The sequence below is a fragment of the Apus apus genome, chromosome 1, assembly GCF_020740795.1.
Source record: "Apus apus isolate bApuApu2 chromosome 1, bApuApu2.pri.cur, whole genome shotgun sequence".
Classification (NCBI taxonomy): Eukaryota; Metazoa; Chordata; class Aves; order Apodiformes; family Apodidae; genus Apus; species Apus apus.
Window position 1 is genome coordinate 129,151,614 of NC_067282.1, and position 17,629 is coordinate 129,169,242.

Genomic DNA, 17,629 nt, shown 5'->3' on the forward strand with positions numbered 1-17,629 from the left:
AGGAGAAGTTTCTGTTCTTCATAATAAAAAGAGCAGCAAGGGGGAAAAGCACCTGCTTTTAATAGCCTTTATTTAGCATTCATCTGTTGCAGGCAGAATACAAATTCTGTAGGGCTGGAGTTCTTTTGAAAACTATTACTTTTTTATTTATTTCACTTTTTTTTTTTTTCTTTTTCTTAAGGATAGAACATAGTTTTGGAAGCGATTGCTGAGAAGATCAACCACTGTTGGCCAGGGTGATCTCTGAGAGGCACAGAGAGCTCTAACTCAAGGAAAAGGTGAAGAAGCTTCAGTATTCCAAGTTTGTAAAGGCTATTTATTTTTCCTGAATCTGTAAGGGTTGGAGGGGGGGTAATTATTTATTTCTGGGGGAAAGGAAATTCTAAAAAATAATTGATGGACGTTTTACCTTCAGCATCAGCAGTAGACCTGTGAGTGTGTGGAGTTGTTTTCGGGGGATGTCACAACTAATTTTAATTAGTCGACAGGGCAGTGTAACTCAAAGAAGCTTATTAGCTATGCATTTTAATGTATAGCCTCCCAGGTGTTTAGGGAGTTTATTTATAGCATAAAAGATGTCATGTTTTCAGCATGATTTCTGTTTAGCTCTTGTGTTTTCTGTTTTATTTGTCTTTGCGATATCAAATTCGGCGAAGGAGCTAGGCTTTGAAACTGTGGCGTCGAGTGTAGTTGACAGCAAAATAACCTCCAGGTAGAAAAATTACCCGCTTTGCACCTAAACTTTCTCCAGAAGGGCTTCCTTCATACGGGGAGGGGATGAAAAGGAGCAGCCAGCCGGCACACCTCAGTGTTTTGTTGCGGCTTGCGAGGGTGTTGGGAAAGCATTTGGTGTAAATCAGGTTGTCAGTGGCAGAAAGGAGCGACCCGTCGGTACCTGAGGGCAGCTGCGGTGCCCGCGGGCAGGTCTTTCCGGGGAGGTTGTGGAGGAGTGAGGGGTCCCGGGATGCTAAGGGGGCTGAGCCGGCGTCCCCAGGTGCCCGTTGCTGCCTACATGGGCAGGGTCACAGCGTGAGGGAGAGCGCAGCCTCTGCCGTCGAACAGGAGATGGGCTTGGAAAGGATTTTCTCTTTCGAAGAGTCGCCGGGAGGTGGAGGCAAGGGGCACACCAGAGCCCCCCCGCATCCGCCCGGCTTTCTCCCGGTGCAGTTCTTCGGAATAGCCGGGGGCAGGTTCTTGCCCTAAGCCGGCTGTAAAAACGGGGCGGATTGGGTTACCTTTGCTTTTTACAGAAGTGTTTTCCTGTGATGGAAAAGCCTGGTCTCTCCGTCGGGGGAGGTGAGGGGCTGCCGGTAGGACGCGGGGGGCGGTGGGTCGGCGGCGGGGTGCGGGAAGAGAGGCGGGGAGGGAGCTGGCCGTGCCCCCGCAGCTCCGGGCACCGCCGCTGCCCGCCCCGCATGGCAGCGCGACCTGACACAGATACTTGCAACGCCCTGGCCGGATTGACGGAGGGCGAAGTGGAAGGCGAAAGAGGGAGAGGAGGAGAAAACTTTCCACTAATTTACTTTTTTTGGCTAGGAGCGCCTGTGTTCATAGACTGCGAGTTCTTCCCCCGGCCCTCCCTCTTAACTCCCCCTCCCCGTTACTCGCGTACAATTAACAGCATTAGGAATCAGCCCTCCAGCAAATAGGGGAACTGCGGCGAACAACGGTAGGTGTGTGAAAGGAAAGGCGGCAAGGGTCAGTAGGCTGGGGTTTGGGGCTTGAGCTAAAAACTACCCCGACGGATGGGGAGACCGACCCTTTCCACCGTGCTGCAGCAGGGGAGGCGCTGACCTAGGGGTGAACACAAAAAGGGAGAGGTGGAGGGGGGAACGAGAGAGAAGGGAGAGGAGCCAGGCTGCAGAAGATGCGAAGAGCTTGGTAGGCGTCCTCAGGCTCTGCTGAGTGCGTGTGCTGTCGGGTGTTTCCCTTTCTCCGCTCCTTTTTGACTCCCGTCCCGGGAAGCGCTGATTTCTAGTCTCCTTTTTGGCTGTGGGTATCCCGTCTGGCCTCTGGCGCTCTCTCTGCACATGTTCCGAGGGCGCCATCTCTTTGCAAAACTCCGCGTCCTGCCGCAGGTCTCCCAGCGGCTGCTTCGGAGCGTGTGAACATCGCCGGCTCCAGCCCAACCCAACCTGCGGAGCCAAGCGTGCTTCCCAGTCCCTGAGCCTCCCCTCAGACCTCTCGGGCTCTCCAGCTTAGGCAGCTCTGCTTGCTTCATTCCCCCTGCGCTGTCACTGTTAGGGATCCAGCTTTCCGCAAGCAAAGGACGTGAACCTGACCATTTGTTTATTTATTGATTTGTTTTGCCAGAGGTATACTTAAAGACATGTATAGATGGGTTGTCTCCCCCCGCCCTAGCCTGAATCTTTGTGCCTGTGTGTGTGTGTGTGTTTACAGAGGAGCTGAGCTGACTTTTGGGAATCTTTCCTTATCTGCAGAGCGGCTCAGAGGGCTGGAATTGAACAGGGCTCAGGCAGACAGATGAACGTTCCCTCTAACCCGATTCAAATACGAAGTAGATGGTTGTTGCAACTAATCTGGAGAGAAATCTTGCCTCCGAGCAGCGAGAGACAGAGAGAGGGAGGGAGGGAGGGAAGAAGGGAGGGAGGGAGAGAGGGAGGGAGGGAGGGAAGGAAGGAGAGACAGTCAACAAGGGAGAGAGACGGACCGAAGTTTGGAAGAAGCGAGCAGCTGCCGAGAGCTCAGAAAGTTTGTTTTTGCTTCACAGCCTCGGAGCTGGTAGAGCCGAAAGCGGGGAGCTCTTGAGGACGGCGCTGGCGCATGTGTCCCTCGGGACTGACCTCCCTTTCCTTGCAGGTTTTAAGACCCGGCGGATACAATGTTCACTAAACTCTTCCAGCAGTGGAGTTTCGCAGTGTTTCTGCTGAGCTACTCCGTGCCCTCTTACGGGAGATCAGTCGAGGGGATCAGCCGCAGACTGTGAGTTTCTCTCGTTTTGGTTTCTCCCCCCACCCCTCTCGCTTCGGGGCGGGTGGGGAGGGAGGTGACGGGGCCCCGGGGGGCTGGCGGCCGGAGCAGCCCGGGGCCAGGGGTCCGGGGGTGGTGGCAGCCCCAGCAGCGCTCCCGGCACCGCCCCGGGTTACCTGCTTCAGGTACTCACCGGTGGTGTCTCAGGGATGGGCAGGAGAAGGGCGCTTTTCAGCTGCCCGAACTTAGAAAGCGTTTGGGAAGGGGATGTGCAAGCTGGGGAGCAGCAATGCAGCTGGGGACCTGCCCAGCCCGTTGCACCTCTCTCTGCGCTCTGGGACGGTCCCAGCCGGGAGCATCCCGGTTTGTCAAACTGCTGGATGCTACGCCAAGTACCATTATCCGTCTCCGGCCCTGGCATGGAGCCAATATTGATTAGGGCGGGGGGGGAAACATGCATCAGTGAGGGCCACCATGAAATCGAAGTAGTGAACGATTTCTTTGGATTTCTGTCACTTTAGGAAAATAAAATAATAATTAAAATATCCAAAGGGAGTCCAGTATCTGACCTGGAGGCAGAAGCATGCTTTTTTGATAAATTGTAATGTGACTTGTCTGTTCAGGAAGTGACCTCTTTGCTCTTTCCAAAATAATCAGCCTGGTTTATACTTATACCCCCTATGAAAAGTGCAGAAGAGAAGCTGCTGGGATGATGTAGGAGCAGCTGTTTCACACATCTAAGTCACTGGTTTTCACTGGACTTGCATCAGATTTTCTAAGGAAGAAACACTTCAGTCATGCTGTGGAGGGCTGTATTGTTAGGAAGTTCAAAAGGAAGTCAGATTGGAGAAAGCACACTGGAAAATCCAATCACGATTTACAAGGAAACATGACACGGCAAACAATTTCAGCTTGGTTTTCTTGTAACTGCTTTGTTACATACGTAAGAACAAGGTCTCCAAATAGTACTTCCTCTGCCACTTAAGCAACCAAAAAAATCCCTCAGGTGAAGTGACTTCAGACACACCTAAACTTTGGCAACAGGCTGACAGCTATTACACATCTCCTACAGCAAATTGTGTAGAACATGTTATTGCTGATAAATCTACAGAGTATTCTCCCCACTCCATTATTGCTGAGCTGTTTTGTACTCCTGCAAATTATTGTTGAGCTATTTCTTCCATTTGAGACCATTTCCTTCCCTTGGGATACAGAGGAACCAAACTTTGGTTTCAGAAACAAGCAGAAAAGGAAAATAACTGCAGTACAGTAAAATGCTGTTTTTCCTTGGCTAAAAATCTCTGACCTGGATCTAAGCCAAATTTCTTTTTAAAAAAAGCTAAATTTGCTAAGAAATATTCTCTCTCTTTTCGAAGCTAGTGTTGCTCTAACACTCGTTTTTAAAGGTCAGGACTAGAGGTCTTAGCAACATCCCCATTCCATCCTGACAGGGGGGAAAAAAGTGGAAGCTAAACAGTCAATGGCATGTAAAACACACAGAAGAAACCAGTTAGCTGTCAGTTAGTGGCATTCACGTAGTTTTGTTTGTGGGTACAGCACAAACACAGACACCACACTCAAACATGTGTCCTGTTTTAATGTCACCACAAACCATTCCTAGAGTTAATGGTTAATAACTCACTTAAGCCTAGAGATTTATTTATTATTTTTTTTTCCCTGTCAAAGGCTTAAACCAGGAACGGGTGAAAATACTGAAGCACATTATTATAGCCATGCACAAATAATCAAAATTACATAGGCCAGGTTCTACGGAGTTTACTGAGGCAAATCTCCCATTAAAAGCAATAGCAAATTGTCCCAAGAAAAGATGACCAGAAGTATTATTTGTTATAGAAATGCTTTAGCTGCTGAAGAACTTCAGAGAAACCCAGTAATGCCTCAAAGTGAAATTAGATCTTTTTATCAGCTTGCCCAGACACTGTAGCATCATGTCCCCAGATCTGTTAAAAATATTTTTCCTAACCCTGAGATAGGTTGTGCAGTTTTCATTCTCTCTGGAGCCAGTGGCAAGGGCACACAGTCTTGCAAAATCCAGGCAGAAAGCTGACTAAATCCTTTGCCATTTTTTTGCTGAACCTATGAACACGCAAAACGTGAATAGTCAAGGATAATAATGGTTAAATAAGAGCAACTCTGGGACAGAAAGTTGTTGCTTGAAGAATGTTGCCTCTCGGTGACGCTAGATATCTGCAGGGAAAAAAAGAAGGAATGTGCCTGAAAAGTACAGCTTATCTGAAAGTACATGAAGTCAGGATAGTCACAAGTCATGGATTTCTACTGTTTTCCCCATTACGAGACATTAAGTCTTAGATGTGCATAGTGTACTTGGATACAGTGATTAGTTTGGACACTCCGGTCAAATAGAAACCATCAACATCCTTCTCTCAGAAGTGTCTACCACATGTAAGCTTAGCATTTGCTGTGCTTGGTTTGGGGTCAGACTCTTTTTCCTTGAATGAGAGGTGGATTTTATAGAAGGATGGAAGGGACCCCTAGTGGGTCATCTTAACCCTAACAGCCTAGTATTTCTTGCATACCATACCCAACACGTGAATGCAATCATTCCGATCTCCATTGCCTTTCTATTCTGTGTGTGGGGAGGGTGAGATACTCTTGATATCTCCATTGTGAAGCACTGCTTACATCAACCTTCTTGGGCAAGTATTTTTCCTTGATTTACAAACACAGGAGTTGTTTGAATAACTTAGGCAGGAGGCAGAAGGTCAAAGAGATACAGATCTGCCACATCTTTGTTTTTAAGGAGTTTTTTGATTGAGAGCATACAAAGGAAATTGGTAGGCAAAATGTAATCCTTAAGTCTGGCTGAGTAATAGAAGTCATGTGAAATGTAACACTACGTAATGTTATACAATCATCTGCAACAGCAGAATGTTATTTGGGGCCAGACTTGATGCTAAATATCATACAGACATTTAAACAGAAACCCACCCTCTTTGGCACACCAACCCCTCACACGTCAATCCCTGCATTATTTTGGAAATGCACACTCACTCAAGATGTGGATCTTGTAATGCTCTTTGACTGCCTTGTGTGTACTGGAACCAAATCTTTAGGTTTCAGCTCTGTAAAATGGAATAGCTTTTCAATCAGGAGGACTTTAATAACAGGCTTTAGAGATTCAAGATATTGTCACAGTTGGGTAAATTGACCAAATACACATTATAGGATTAAGGCAGCTTTAGGTTGTCTGTGATAAAAAGAATTATCCTTGGCAGTTTACAAGAGGCGGTAGGAAAGCTTTGCTCATCACATGAGACATGCTGTTTTAGGCTCAGTAAAGCACTAAGATTTGTATGCTTTTTATAAACTAGAAGAGTGAAAGAAGAACTGCATTTCCCATGCAAATAACCTGGGAAAACAGACTACTGAAGCTAGGAGTGTACCATGAGCAGCAGTGGACAGCTTGACTATGCCACTCAGAGGAGTCCTAGGTGCTAGTTTTATCAGCATGCTGGCAAATCAGCCTGACCTTAATGAGAAGGTTGTTAGAGATGGCTGTTGGAGAGCTTCAGGGACTGCACTGGTCAAAAAAACTCTCCTGGGGGAGATCTTGAGCTTGTGTTAATGATCACAGCTGCACTGAAGAGAAAGAAATGTGATGGGTTCAGGTCGGTTATATCACATTGCATTTTTGCTTTGGGACATGAAGCCAAAGGGCATAAAATGCTTGCCCTAAAGCCTTAAGTTATCCAAAACTGATCTGGGGATGCTTAGAACATAGACAATGTTTGGTGAAATGTGTGCTCACAAGTCTCAGTATATCTAGGCCTGATTTTGAGCAAACCCTACTGTATGAAAAAAAAACCAATGGCCATCTTTGAGTCTCATTGTGGAATGGGGGAAAGCTGCTGTGTGTATTTTACACTGAGTAACACAGATATATTAGCACTTGAACCCATCATTTGAAGACAATACTTTAAAAGTGCAGGTTCACAAAGACAAAAAGTGGAGGGGATGATCTTAAACCAACACTGCTTGAAGTTGCCAATTTCAATTAGCTGTGCTGTTGAGAGAGTCACAAATTTAAAGAGTTTGGCTGAAAGGACTGAGAAAGATGGATTGCAGAACACTCCCAGTCATTTAGCATACCATCTTTGTCCACCACATTTGGAAACCTGGTAACAGAGCCAGATAACTGGGGATGGGACAGAAGGAAGGAATATTCATTCACAGTTATGTGTCTTCTCCCATTTCACCCACATGCAGAAACAACTTCTTCTCCAGCTAACTGACCAAATTATTGTAAGAGAGGCAAGGCAGTGAATTCATTTTCTTTGGCCAGTAAGAATCCAGTCACATGCAGTACCCTGATGCAAGATGAGAAGATATGTAGCCAATCTCAGCACACTGAAGTAGGGCAATTGGAAGCATGAACTGTATTATAGCATTCATGGGAACACAGCTAAAATCCCAGTTTGTGCTTTTTCTGTGGTTCACAATGCAGCTGCATGTCTATCCCACATCAAGGAAAAAACATGTATTTTGTCACAGTGTTATATTATCCAGGTGCCACTTATATCTTCTTTCCTAAGATGTTTCATACCTTCTTTTCCGGTACAACGTGTCTAAAATACAGATAGCTATCCACCTGCCATTCCTCAAAAATGAGACAGAAGATAGTGAACCAAAAGGCCACAAACTCTGGAAAAGTACCAGAGACCCACTCAAACAAACCAGGATGCTCTTGAAGAAGATCCAGTGAAGAGAGCTAGCATAAAACTCAGCCTCAAAAGTTCACGCCTAAAAGAATACTAGAAAGGCACCTAAAAGCATGATTAGACACAAGTGGCCAAGCAGTAAAATCAACAAGAGTGGCTGAGGCTCAGGTCTGCTGATGCTCAGAATGCTGCCTCTCTGGATAGCTCGTTACGGACTGAAGTGCTTACGTTTTAGGCACCCAAATTCAAGCTGTGGGGTTTTTTTCCATCATGCTCTTGCAATTGCACTTATTTAAATTTAGAGATGCAATGCTCTTTTACGTGTTTATTCATGTTTTTTAAGTACATGACTGAGCAGAAGAAAATTATTACAATGATGCTGTACAAACACTGCTTCTGGCTTCAATAACATTGCTTATTATTCCCTCTCTTGCTTGACTGCAGTGCTCCATTATCTGACCCTTTAGTTTTGCTATCTCTGACAACTGCCTTCCTGCCTTTACTGCCTGAAGTGTGATATATTAAGCGTTGTCATGCTTTCCTAGAAAAGAGCAGTGACTAATCCAACTCCTGGCCCAGTGGTGTGTGATGGGTCAGCTGAGAATTATTACCCGCTTAGGTCTTTCCCATCTCTGTAGGGAACAGCTACTCTGAGAAGCAGGACTTGCTCCAGCAGTCTGACTTAACTGGATGTCTCCAAGTGTGAGGGCTTCTACACAGTCACTGTGGCCACCACTGCCAGAGGAGAGAGGAACTCTGCCAAGTACTGGGCAATAACCAAATCCTAAATGTGTTTTTTTTCCCCTCCTCTCTTCTCTATCTGTAGCAAACGGGCTGTATCTGAGCACCAGCTGTTGCATGACAAGGGCAAGTCAATCCAAGACTTACGAAGAAGAATATTCCTTCAAAATTTAATTGAAGGTGTCAACACTGCAGAAATCCGTGCGACTTCAGAGGTTTCACCGAACCCTAAGCCTGCTACCAACACGAAGAACTACCCTGTCCGATTTGAGGATGAGGGCAGATACCTAACTCAGGAGACAAACAAATCACAGACCTACAAGGAGCAGCCCCTGAAGGTATCGGGGAAGAAAAAGAAAGCCAAGCCTGGAAAACGTAAGGAGCAAGAGAAGAAAAAGAGGCGAGCCCGCTCAGCTTGGCTAAATTCTGGCATGTACGAAAGTGGCACAACTGAGAGCCCACTCTTGGACAACTCTGTTACTACACATAATCACACTTTAAGGTAATTCTGCTCTATCCTTTTGGGGGGCACACCATCTATTTTCTGAAATGGCTGTCCATCAGTGTGTGAGGTCAAGGCCCCACTCAAACCTGGAGTAGTAGCACAAATTTGGGCTCATAACTGGGCAGTGGCTTTTCAAGCAGTACAGTCTCAAGGTGCTTTCTGGAGGTAAGTACTCTTTCCACTTTGCACTGGTGACAAAATCAGTCTCTCCTAGGACAGACAAATCAGGTAAACCCCTTATTGCCAGAATGAGCTTCCTGCAGCCGAGCGAGCAGTAAGTTAAGTTATTTCTGCAAAAAGAAAGCACATCATAGACATTAAAATGTCTTTTCCTGTTTGAACTGTAGTGTCTGTCTCATCAGATCTTGGTCCCATGCTTGGGCCTCAGCAGATTGAAAGCTTTGAGTTTTATTCAGGATTCTACATCTATAACATGGCAAAGTTTTCTTTCCTCCCTCTCAATGCCTCCCCTTTTTGGCAACCCTCCTACCTTTAGTTTACAGTTTTTCATTTTATTGTTTAACCTTAGGGGAGAACACGGAAAATTTCTCTCTTAGCAATATCTTCAAACAAGGCAGACCAGCCTTTCACCATAAAATTTTCCCTGCCATTAAGATTTTTTAATTCAGCTCCATCTTTTTGCCAGCTTGTGAAACAATTACGTTGCTGCTGAAAAATGTTGAGCATTGCTTTTGGAGAGAGACGTGCTTCCCTCATGGGTGACAATGAAGGGTTTTCAGAGCAGTAGCGAGCTGGAGGCTTCAGTTGAGATGCCTCAAGTGACTCATCCACTTGCAGTCATCTCAGTTTGAGTGGAAGCCTGCACACTTGCAGTGAAAGCCAAGGAGTCCACCCCTCAGTTCTCCTTAAATGTTCGCATTTTCAACAGCAAGAAACCCAAACTTCTTCCTTCTCCTCCCCTTTGCTTTGGGAGAACAGAGACATAAGAGAAGTGCTACCTGCTCACAGTAAACACCTTAGAAAGAGAGTCCAGCTGAGGGATTTGCTATAACCCAGTCTTGGGTTAAGCCTTACAGGCCACATTTGGAACATGCTCTATGGCCTCAACTTCTGCTGGAATCTCCAGCAGTTACTGGCATTCGGGGCTAGGCATTCAGCGTCCTGGACCATGAAACAGTTAGCATGGATGTAGCAGTAGTGAAGTAAGAGAGGCTGCTTTGTCTCAGTGCCTTAGGAAAGGCACGCCCTGGGACTCCAGTCAGGAGATGCCTGACGTTTCAACAGGTGTTAAGGAACTGTGGTGGCCAGTATATAGCACCTGTCTTCAGCACATAGAAATCTTGAATGTAGGAAAGAACCATCTTCGGGCATTTTGACTGTTACTCCTTTTTCTTACTACTCTGTCTTTGGTTGTATATCCCATAGCATATGTAAAAGAGTGACATGTACAACCCTGTTGATTTACCTAGTTCTTTCCTTAGGTGAAGGTACTTAAGTCTTTCTTCTTACCTAGCCTTTCTGTCTCAATCATGGTTGGATGGCTGAAGGCAGTTGGCTTTGCTGTGGAGTGCAGACTACTGAAGGCAGTATCCGGCTTTACCTTACTGATATTATTGCCTAAGATGCAGTATTTCTCCATGGCAAGAAACAGACTCCCTAAGAGGACCTATATTTTAGACAATCAGTTGAAGATGATCAGTTGAAAAGAAGCCATAAAACAGGAAAATGAAATTCCTCTTTCACATGCACAGGGCATAGTATGCTGGTTCAGTTCTTTAGAGACTGGTAGTATATGAGCTTATACTTATCTCAGCAGGCTGTCAAAAGATTCCAAATTCAAATGAAAGGTCCCAACTCCCTGACATGTATTTTAGACAGGGGGAGTCAGGCACGACACAGTTTTCTATGCTGTTGTTGGCACAAGGTGGCAAAGCTCATTTTAGACGGAAGAGTGACCACATATGAATGAGGCTGATCCCACAGTTGTACTGAGCTGAATCAGGATTTTCTACTCTATCTGTGGATGGAGGGCAAGGAAGGTGTGTGCAGACAGGATTTCCAGGTGCTGCAGCAGGGGAAGTTGATTTGTAGCTCCCCTAAGACTAGCTGCAGCTTAGGAGAAGCATCATTACTTTACAGAGAAGGAGTGGATATGCATAATGCAGCAGGGCAAATATCAAGGAATAACCAAGATAAGATTTAAGGATGCTTTTCACTGTATCTCTGTACTTCTTTTCTGCTCAACAGACCAAACTAAAATCCCTGTACCAATGCCCTCTGCCCAATCTCAATCCCAAAATTTTGGGTTAAAGCCAGAAGATAGTTTGGGTCAAAAAAAATAATGCCCTGTTTGGATCTTTTTACTTACTACAGGAAGTATCTCATAAAAGAAGCCAGTCTTGCAAAATCTGAGACTAAATCACAGAAAGCAGCTTGTGGCTAGTCATTAATACAGAGCCCATGGTCAAGATGTGGCTCAGCTTAAGCTCTAAAACAAAGCCCAAAATCCAAGTCAAATTGAAAATGTCACCCTCTTAAAAATAGGGGTGTGTAGTGCAGATGCACATACACAACCATGCAGTATGAATTGTGTGCCATTATGATACATACTGCAATATAGCCTGAATACACCCTAATACTACTAGTTAATTATGAAAGAGCTTCATGCTAGCATTTTCATTCCAGGCTCTTAAAAAATTATTTCACATGGATATTCCAGCTCTATTCCCATTCCAATTCAATTAAGCTGTTACTACCTAATTCCCTAAGAAGTCTTTCAGACAAGTAGGCTCTCTAATGTTAAATGTAGCCCCCCTTTCACTGTGCACATGAAAAAAGAACCCTCTCAAGGATTTGCTTTCTCTTGTATCTAGCACCCACACACGTCTGCCATGTGGAACACCACCTGCAGGTTCAGCAAATCCAGCTCCATCCTATAGCTTCACATTCCATCCTATAGCTATTTCCCAGGGAACTAATGTGCAGTACAGAAATATGCCCTTTACAGGGACAGCAGGGGAAAAAAGCTCAACCTTTCAGCATTTCCTGCAGCAGTGCTAGGAAGCAACTGAAATTAATGCTATAGTAGAAGTACTACACTGACAGGGTAGGAGCAGGCTGCTTTTGTTCTGCTGCCTTCACAAGGAAGGGAGGCATACAGAGCTCATGCCAGACTTCCAGCATGCCTTAGAAAACTCCCAAATCTTCAGACTCTCTGCAGCTGACTGTTTCAGCTTTGACTGAATGCAACAGGAGTCAGAGCTTAGCAAGGCGAGATGCTGCCTTTCTTTCAGGACCAACATTTTAGGCTCACAGAGGGAAAGGTTCAGTATTATAGCCTTATCATTCATTCAAGTGCTTAAAGACACGTTACCAAGCATCTGTTCACTCCAAGACCTGAGCAGTCTTTCTTGGATAAGCACTGCATGAACTCATGTACCTGACAGCATAAAAATACAGCCTCTAAGATAAACAGACCCTCGTCTGTCAGTGGGAAAGATAGACTAAATAAGGCCCGTGGGACTGCTTTAATTAGAAGCCCAGCATCACACCCAAACAGTTAATGTGATTGCCAGTGCTCAAGAAAGACTTTCTCACCTTCAAAACAAAGTTTCTCATTTCTCCAACTTTTTAACAGTTGGCATATTTATTACAGGTTGATGCAGTTTTTCTACCTGTAGCACTGGGCAATCTTGTTGCATAAGGCTCTGCAGAAAACCAGAGCCCCTTCCTATTTCTGTGAGTGTAAAATACAGTGGGGTAGGTGGTCTCAGTGTCATCACTAACTGCACATCTTCATCCTGCTGGCTGAGTTGCACTGAAGGGTATATAGCAGAGGTCTTGCAAGGATGTCTGAAACTGTAGCATTGTTTCACAGGCTCTGTTATTTCAAGTGTTTACTAGCAATGAACACCAGTTATAGCCTGTGGCACTCTTGCTTTTAATTTTGTGCCCTATGTATTTGGAAATTTATTTTTTTTATTTTTTTCTGTCTTTTTTTTCCTTTGCAGGAGGCGCTGACATTTTCAGCAAGAGGTTTTTGGAAGACATATTGCAGTATTCTGTAATAGTGAACATATTGGAAGTATTAAAATATTTATTACCTGTAAATATTGTAAATGCTCAGAATAAAACCTTTCCCCCCCCCCATCGCTCTCTGAAACTGCACATTTGGTTATTGTGAATTTTCCTTTTTTTGTTTTTTCCCCCCCTTTTTTTGCTAAGGCAAAGACAATTATTATTGTCACCTTTGCCATAATTTATTTTGTCGACTGGTGTATTTATTTTGTGAATATATCCTGGTGCTGCTGACTTTCTATATTTTTTTGTAACATAATGCACTTTAGATATACATATCGAGTACATGGATAACTGACATCAAATGTTCCTGTTTTGTGGTTGACTTCAGTGAATGCCTACATACAAGTGTTCAAGCTGATTTTCCTTTGTGCATGTATAATAGCAGTATTTTAAAATTTGTAAAGAATGTCTAATAAAATATAATCTAATTAAACCATGGCTCAGAAGGAAAAATATGTCCTTTCGGAATTTCAAGGGCAGGAACTCTATTTTTTTTATTTCTTTACTACATTTGAAAATCGCTTTAAATTTAATGTGTTTACATTGGTTCAAACTCCCACATTTTCACATTAGCTTTTACTTAAGAATCACTCAGAACGTATTTTGTTCCAGTGTTCTATTTCAAGTCAGCTAAGTTGCTAAACAACCGGGGGGTACTGACTGTCATGTAGCTCAGCCCCTGCTGCAGGGAAAGCACGATTCCCAACCTTACCAGCTCTCAGCCCTGCAAAGGATTCCGTTCTCCAAATGAGAGGATGCAAAAAGCAGCCCCACAGGACGCATCGCTTACTGCAGTCTTGGAAAGGGCTCACATGTCACACCCTGTAGCCTTGCTTGAATATAGACAGATGCTCAGTGTCCTCGGCTCCCACCAGCTTTACTCAAAGATGACAGTGTCTACCACACAGGTCTCAGCTCCTTGTATTTTAAGACCACCTTATGTTCAAGTGGTGGAGGGGAGAGGAGGAGGGAGGGGAAAGGAAGAGTGTTACCTGGGTGAATATACAGAAGAAAGAAAAAATTGAAACTGCAGTAGGTGACACATCACTAGGTACTGTTGCATTGCTTGAACAACTTTTCCCACCACAAGGATGTCTCACATGGCTCTGTTTCCAAAAAAACATCTGCAATAATTTTACTTCTGCCTTATACCCATAATATAGTTGCAGTTAAGGGTGAGGACATCTTAATTACTTCATGGTCACTAGCTGAAGAAAACACCAGGGAAAAAAAAAATATCAAATATTTTCTTATATACTTTTTTTTTTAAGTGAACATAAAGAGTCCTGCTTCCTATTCCTTTCATTACCACCCACATGTTAATCACAGCAGCTGCTGTTGGGGCAACTTGAATAAAGCAGATTTTTTTCATGAAGGTACCTCTGCTTGGTGAAATCCTCCTGAATTTCCTCCACCTCACTCCTTTAACATCAGCAACATCAGAAAAACGCAAGCGTGGAAAAATAAATTACAAATCCTGGGAATTTTAAGATAGTTCTTATAATTGTTGCTCCATTCTGTAGTTGCCAAGCTTCTCTTTTTTATTCTTTCCTTTTTTTCAAGTGCCATCTTTTTCAGTTGCCAAAGTACAGCCATTATATAATATAAACCAGATGTATTTCTGCTCTCTACCCAATCTCGCAGAAAACTACCTCCAAGAAAGCACTCAAAGCAAGAAAACTTAAGAAAAACTTATCCATCCTCCCCCACCCACTTCTGCAAAGTGTGAAATCCAGCGCTTCATTATGTCCAGTTAATTACTACAGCCAAAAAAGCACGTGTGTATCATTTCCCTTTCAGATGAAAAATATTATACATGATGAAACGTAGCACTTCTTTGGGGCTGCATTAAAGAAAAAAGGCATGGCTCCTGCACATTTTCAACTTGGCCTCCTTGCACATCCTGCCTATTTATAGTATCCAGCTAATGCTGGGGTTTATACAACTGAAGTTAACTGCAATATATTCAGAAGATGATTTTGTGTCTCAGGATTACTTACCAGCATATCCCAGCTGGAACTACAACCTAAAGCTACAGCAGGCAGGGGCAATTTATCTTTGTCAGTAAGATGATGCTCAGCAGACTGGAGGCCAAAGAGCATAAAAAAAAAAAAATTATGCACCCAAATGCTAAACCTTGGCATTACAGAACCAGCCACTTTATAAATTGAGGTCTGATTTTGAAGTGCCTCCAGTATCCCTCATATGTTTACACTGACCATTAAGGACTTGCTTTTTTTTTTTCTAATTTATATAAGTAAAAATTGCTATTATAGCAAATTTAAGCAACAGTTTTCTTGAAGACCTTTACAGAGATCATGTAAAAACTCTCCGTGCATTCTGTGATTCACAGACTATGGTTTGAAAGTCACTGCTGCAGACCATTGGATTTAACTCTGTAAAGCAGAAGGCAAGTTTTTTTGAGCTCTCAGCTTTGCAGGAAGATAAATCCAGAAAACTCCTATTTCTGAGACAAGCTACAGCAGTTTTGCTTTCTTCAGTGAAGGGAGATGGACTAAAAATCTTCAGGAGATTTTGGTTTGTCAGACAGTTCAATCCAAATGACTCCACTTGTCTCAGAGACCCTGCAGTAATAAGGACTTTTCTGATATTTTCTGGTATACTTGTTGTCAAATGTCAGAGGAGAAGAAAAACAGTGCTGGAGCATCAGCCATTGTATGACTTTATGAAAGACTGTACTTCTACATTCATGTATGTCTGCCCACTTGATGTTCTACATGGCATGTGTGCACACGTAAACAAACCCAAACTGGACAGCATTATGGGTAAGGAGGCACTCCAAGAACTCAGAATACTAGGAGACAGATTGCTCACACAAATATCATCGGTCTCTTTGCTCCCACATTACAGTCAGGGCTAGGATAACATGATCAGATGTTACAGTTCTTACTTCTGCTACCTATTGTCTCTTCCTTTTCTCTGTTTCCCCTCATTCCTTTTCCTCTGCTGAAGCGAAACTCCAGCTCTTGTCTTTTCTCCTGATGTCAGCTGCCTTTCTTTCTCCTTGGCTGTTTCTTCTCCCACCATTTCAGTCACCATTCTTAACTCTCTCCTTCCATGTCCACAACCCAAGTCCTTTCAGCTCTCTTTCTCCTGAACCCTACCATCACCATCCACACTCCAGCTTCCGTCCTCTTTGGCCAGCTAATCCCAGACCTCACCTCATCCATGACAGCTTCCTTCACCTGTTTCCTGGCTCACCAAGTCTGTCTTCTGCATCCTGGCTCATAGTCACTTCTGTGATTCTCCAAGGTTTGCATTTCAGGCAGGTTACACTTTCCCCTCAGCAGCCACACCAGCTTCTCCTGCTGTCTACCTATCTGCCAACAAGAAAACCAACCAGAGCAGAGCGGGGACGCTTCCTCCTGGCTCTTGCTGTACGTTGCCCTATCCCAGTGCCTTTTCCCAATCTTCTGGCTAAGCATGCATTGTGGGGAAATTTTGCCTTTGCCCTCATAACTTCCGAGCACAGGCCTGCTCAAACAGCAGAGGCTGCACTCCTGGGGGCACACAGTCTCTGCTGAGTGGTGGGGCATCTTCAGCTGTTTGTTTGGTAAGTGATGTGCATTCATAGCCCAGGAGTTGGACCATGCTCATTGATGAAGGCTTTTGTTGATAAAGGAGTCTTAATTCAATGAGCGATTTTTCAGAGGGTTACAATATGGTCAGGTGTTCTTTAAAGGGATAAACAACCATTCCTGATGCAGAGGATGTGCTTGCAAGTTTCCATTTTTCCCCCCTGAGCCACAAAGGTTCTAGGGGCTCTCAGAAGAAATTCCAGAATACCTCTAACATGGTGTTTCCCTTGTTCTGCATTTAAAAAGAGTATGACTATTTTGGCTGAAATTTTCCAAAAGACAGTTTAAAAATGTTCGGTTTGAGAGGTTAAAGATGAGTCAGAACTACAAAGAAATTATGCCAGGGTGTTACACTAGGAGGTGGTGGACTACCTCAGAAATGCACTAAGCCACTGTCCTGCCTCTCAGATCCAACTAACACAGTCAGAAGTGTTGTTACTGCCCAAGATCTCCAAGGGGAACATTTGGCACCCCACGGCTGCTCTGGTTTTAGAGTAGTCACCATGTTTACTACAGAGCTTAAAAGCTTTTAAGAGACATCGAATGATGACAGCTCTTCACAGCAGCTACCCTGTGCTGGACCTCAATAACAGACCTTTTCAGGCTCTGTGCACTTGGCAGTGGTAGCTCACTAACAGTAGACTTCCACTCACAGAATTCGCTTCGTGGTCCTCTGTAAATACAGACATTCATTTGGCTTTCAAAACACACAGAAAAAGAGTCAATGTAGTTTACGCCTCTATTCTGAAATGACTCTATGCTCTCAAGGAAGGGATTTCAGGCACAGGAACTGTTTGGCTCAGTTTTAGGCATTCACCATCTCAACATGTGGACAGCACTATTCCCAGTACAATGCAACTCCAGTGCAGTAAGCATGCGTGTTCACTTAGGACTAAGTGCCGTTGATCTTCTGAGGCACCACAGAGAATTTGGCTCTCTTGCAGAAATTCAGAAAGTAGGGGAATTCTGGCTGTATTTAGTTACAGTCTTTGAGAGTTTAAAATATTTTGTTATTTGGTGATAATTTACTGCAGAGAAAAGGTGCTGGAATAGTTTCTCTGGAGTCTTTATTTAATTACAGAATAGACACAAGTAGAAGCAGCACAAACTTC

At 44.1% G+C, this 17,629-nt stretch overlaps 1 protein-coding gene across 1 annotated transcript; it reads left to right on the top strand.

Moving 5' to 3' along the window:
* Window positions 1–241: 241 nt before the first annotated feature.
* PTHLH (parathyroid hormone like hormone) lies at window positions 242–13,037 on the top strand. Its single transcript, XM_051639238.1, has 4 exons — window positions 242–278; window positions 2,821–2,943; window positions 8,458–8,874; window positions 12,849–13,037. Exons 2-4 carry the CDS (start codon window positions 2,843–2,845, stop codon window positions 12,856–12,858), a joined length of 528 nt encoding a protein of 175 aa, XP_051495198.1. The 5' UTR covers window positions 242–278; window positions 2,821–2,842; the 3' UTR covers window positions 12,859–13,037.
* The last annotated feature ends 4,592 nt before the right edge of the window (window positions 13,038–17,629 follow it).

Bases quoted from the DNA above. Each gene is read 5' to 3' on its own strand.
- PTHLH (XM_051639238.1), top strand. From the start codon at position 2,843: ATGTTCACTAAACTCTTCCAGCAGTGGAGTTTCGCAGTGTTTCTGCTG. The intron at 2,944-8,457 runs GTGAGTTTCTCT...CTCTATCTGTAG, and splicing joins GAGGGGATCAGCCGCAGACT to CAAACGGGCTGTATCTGAGC.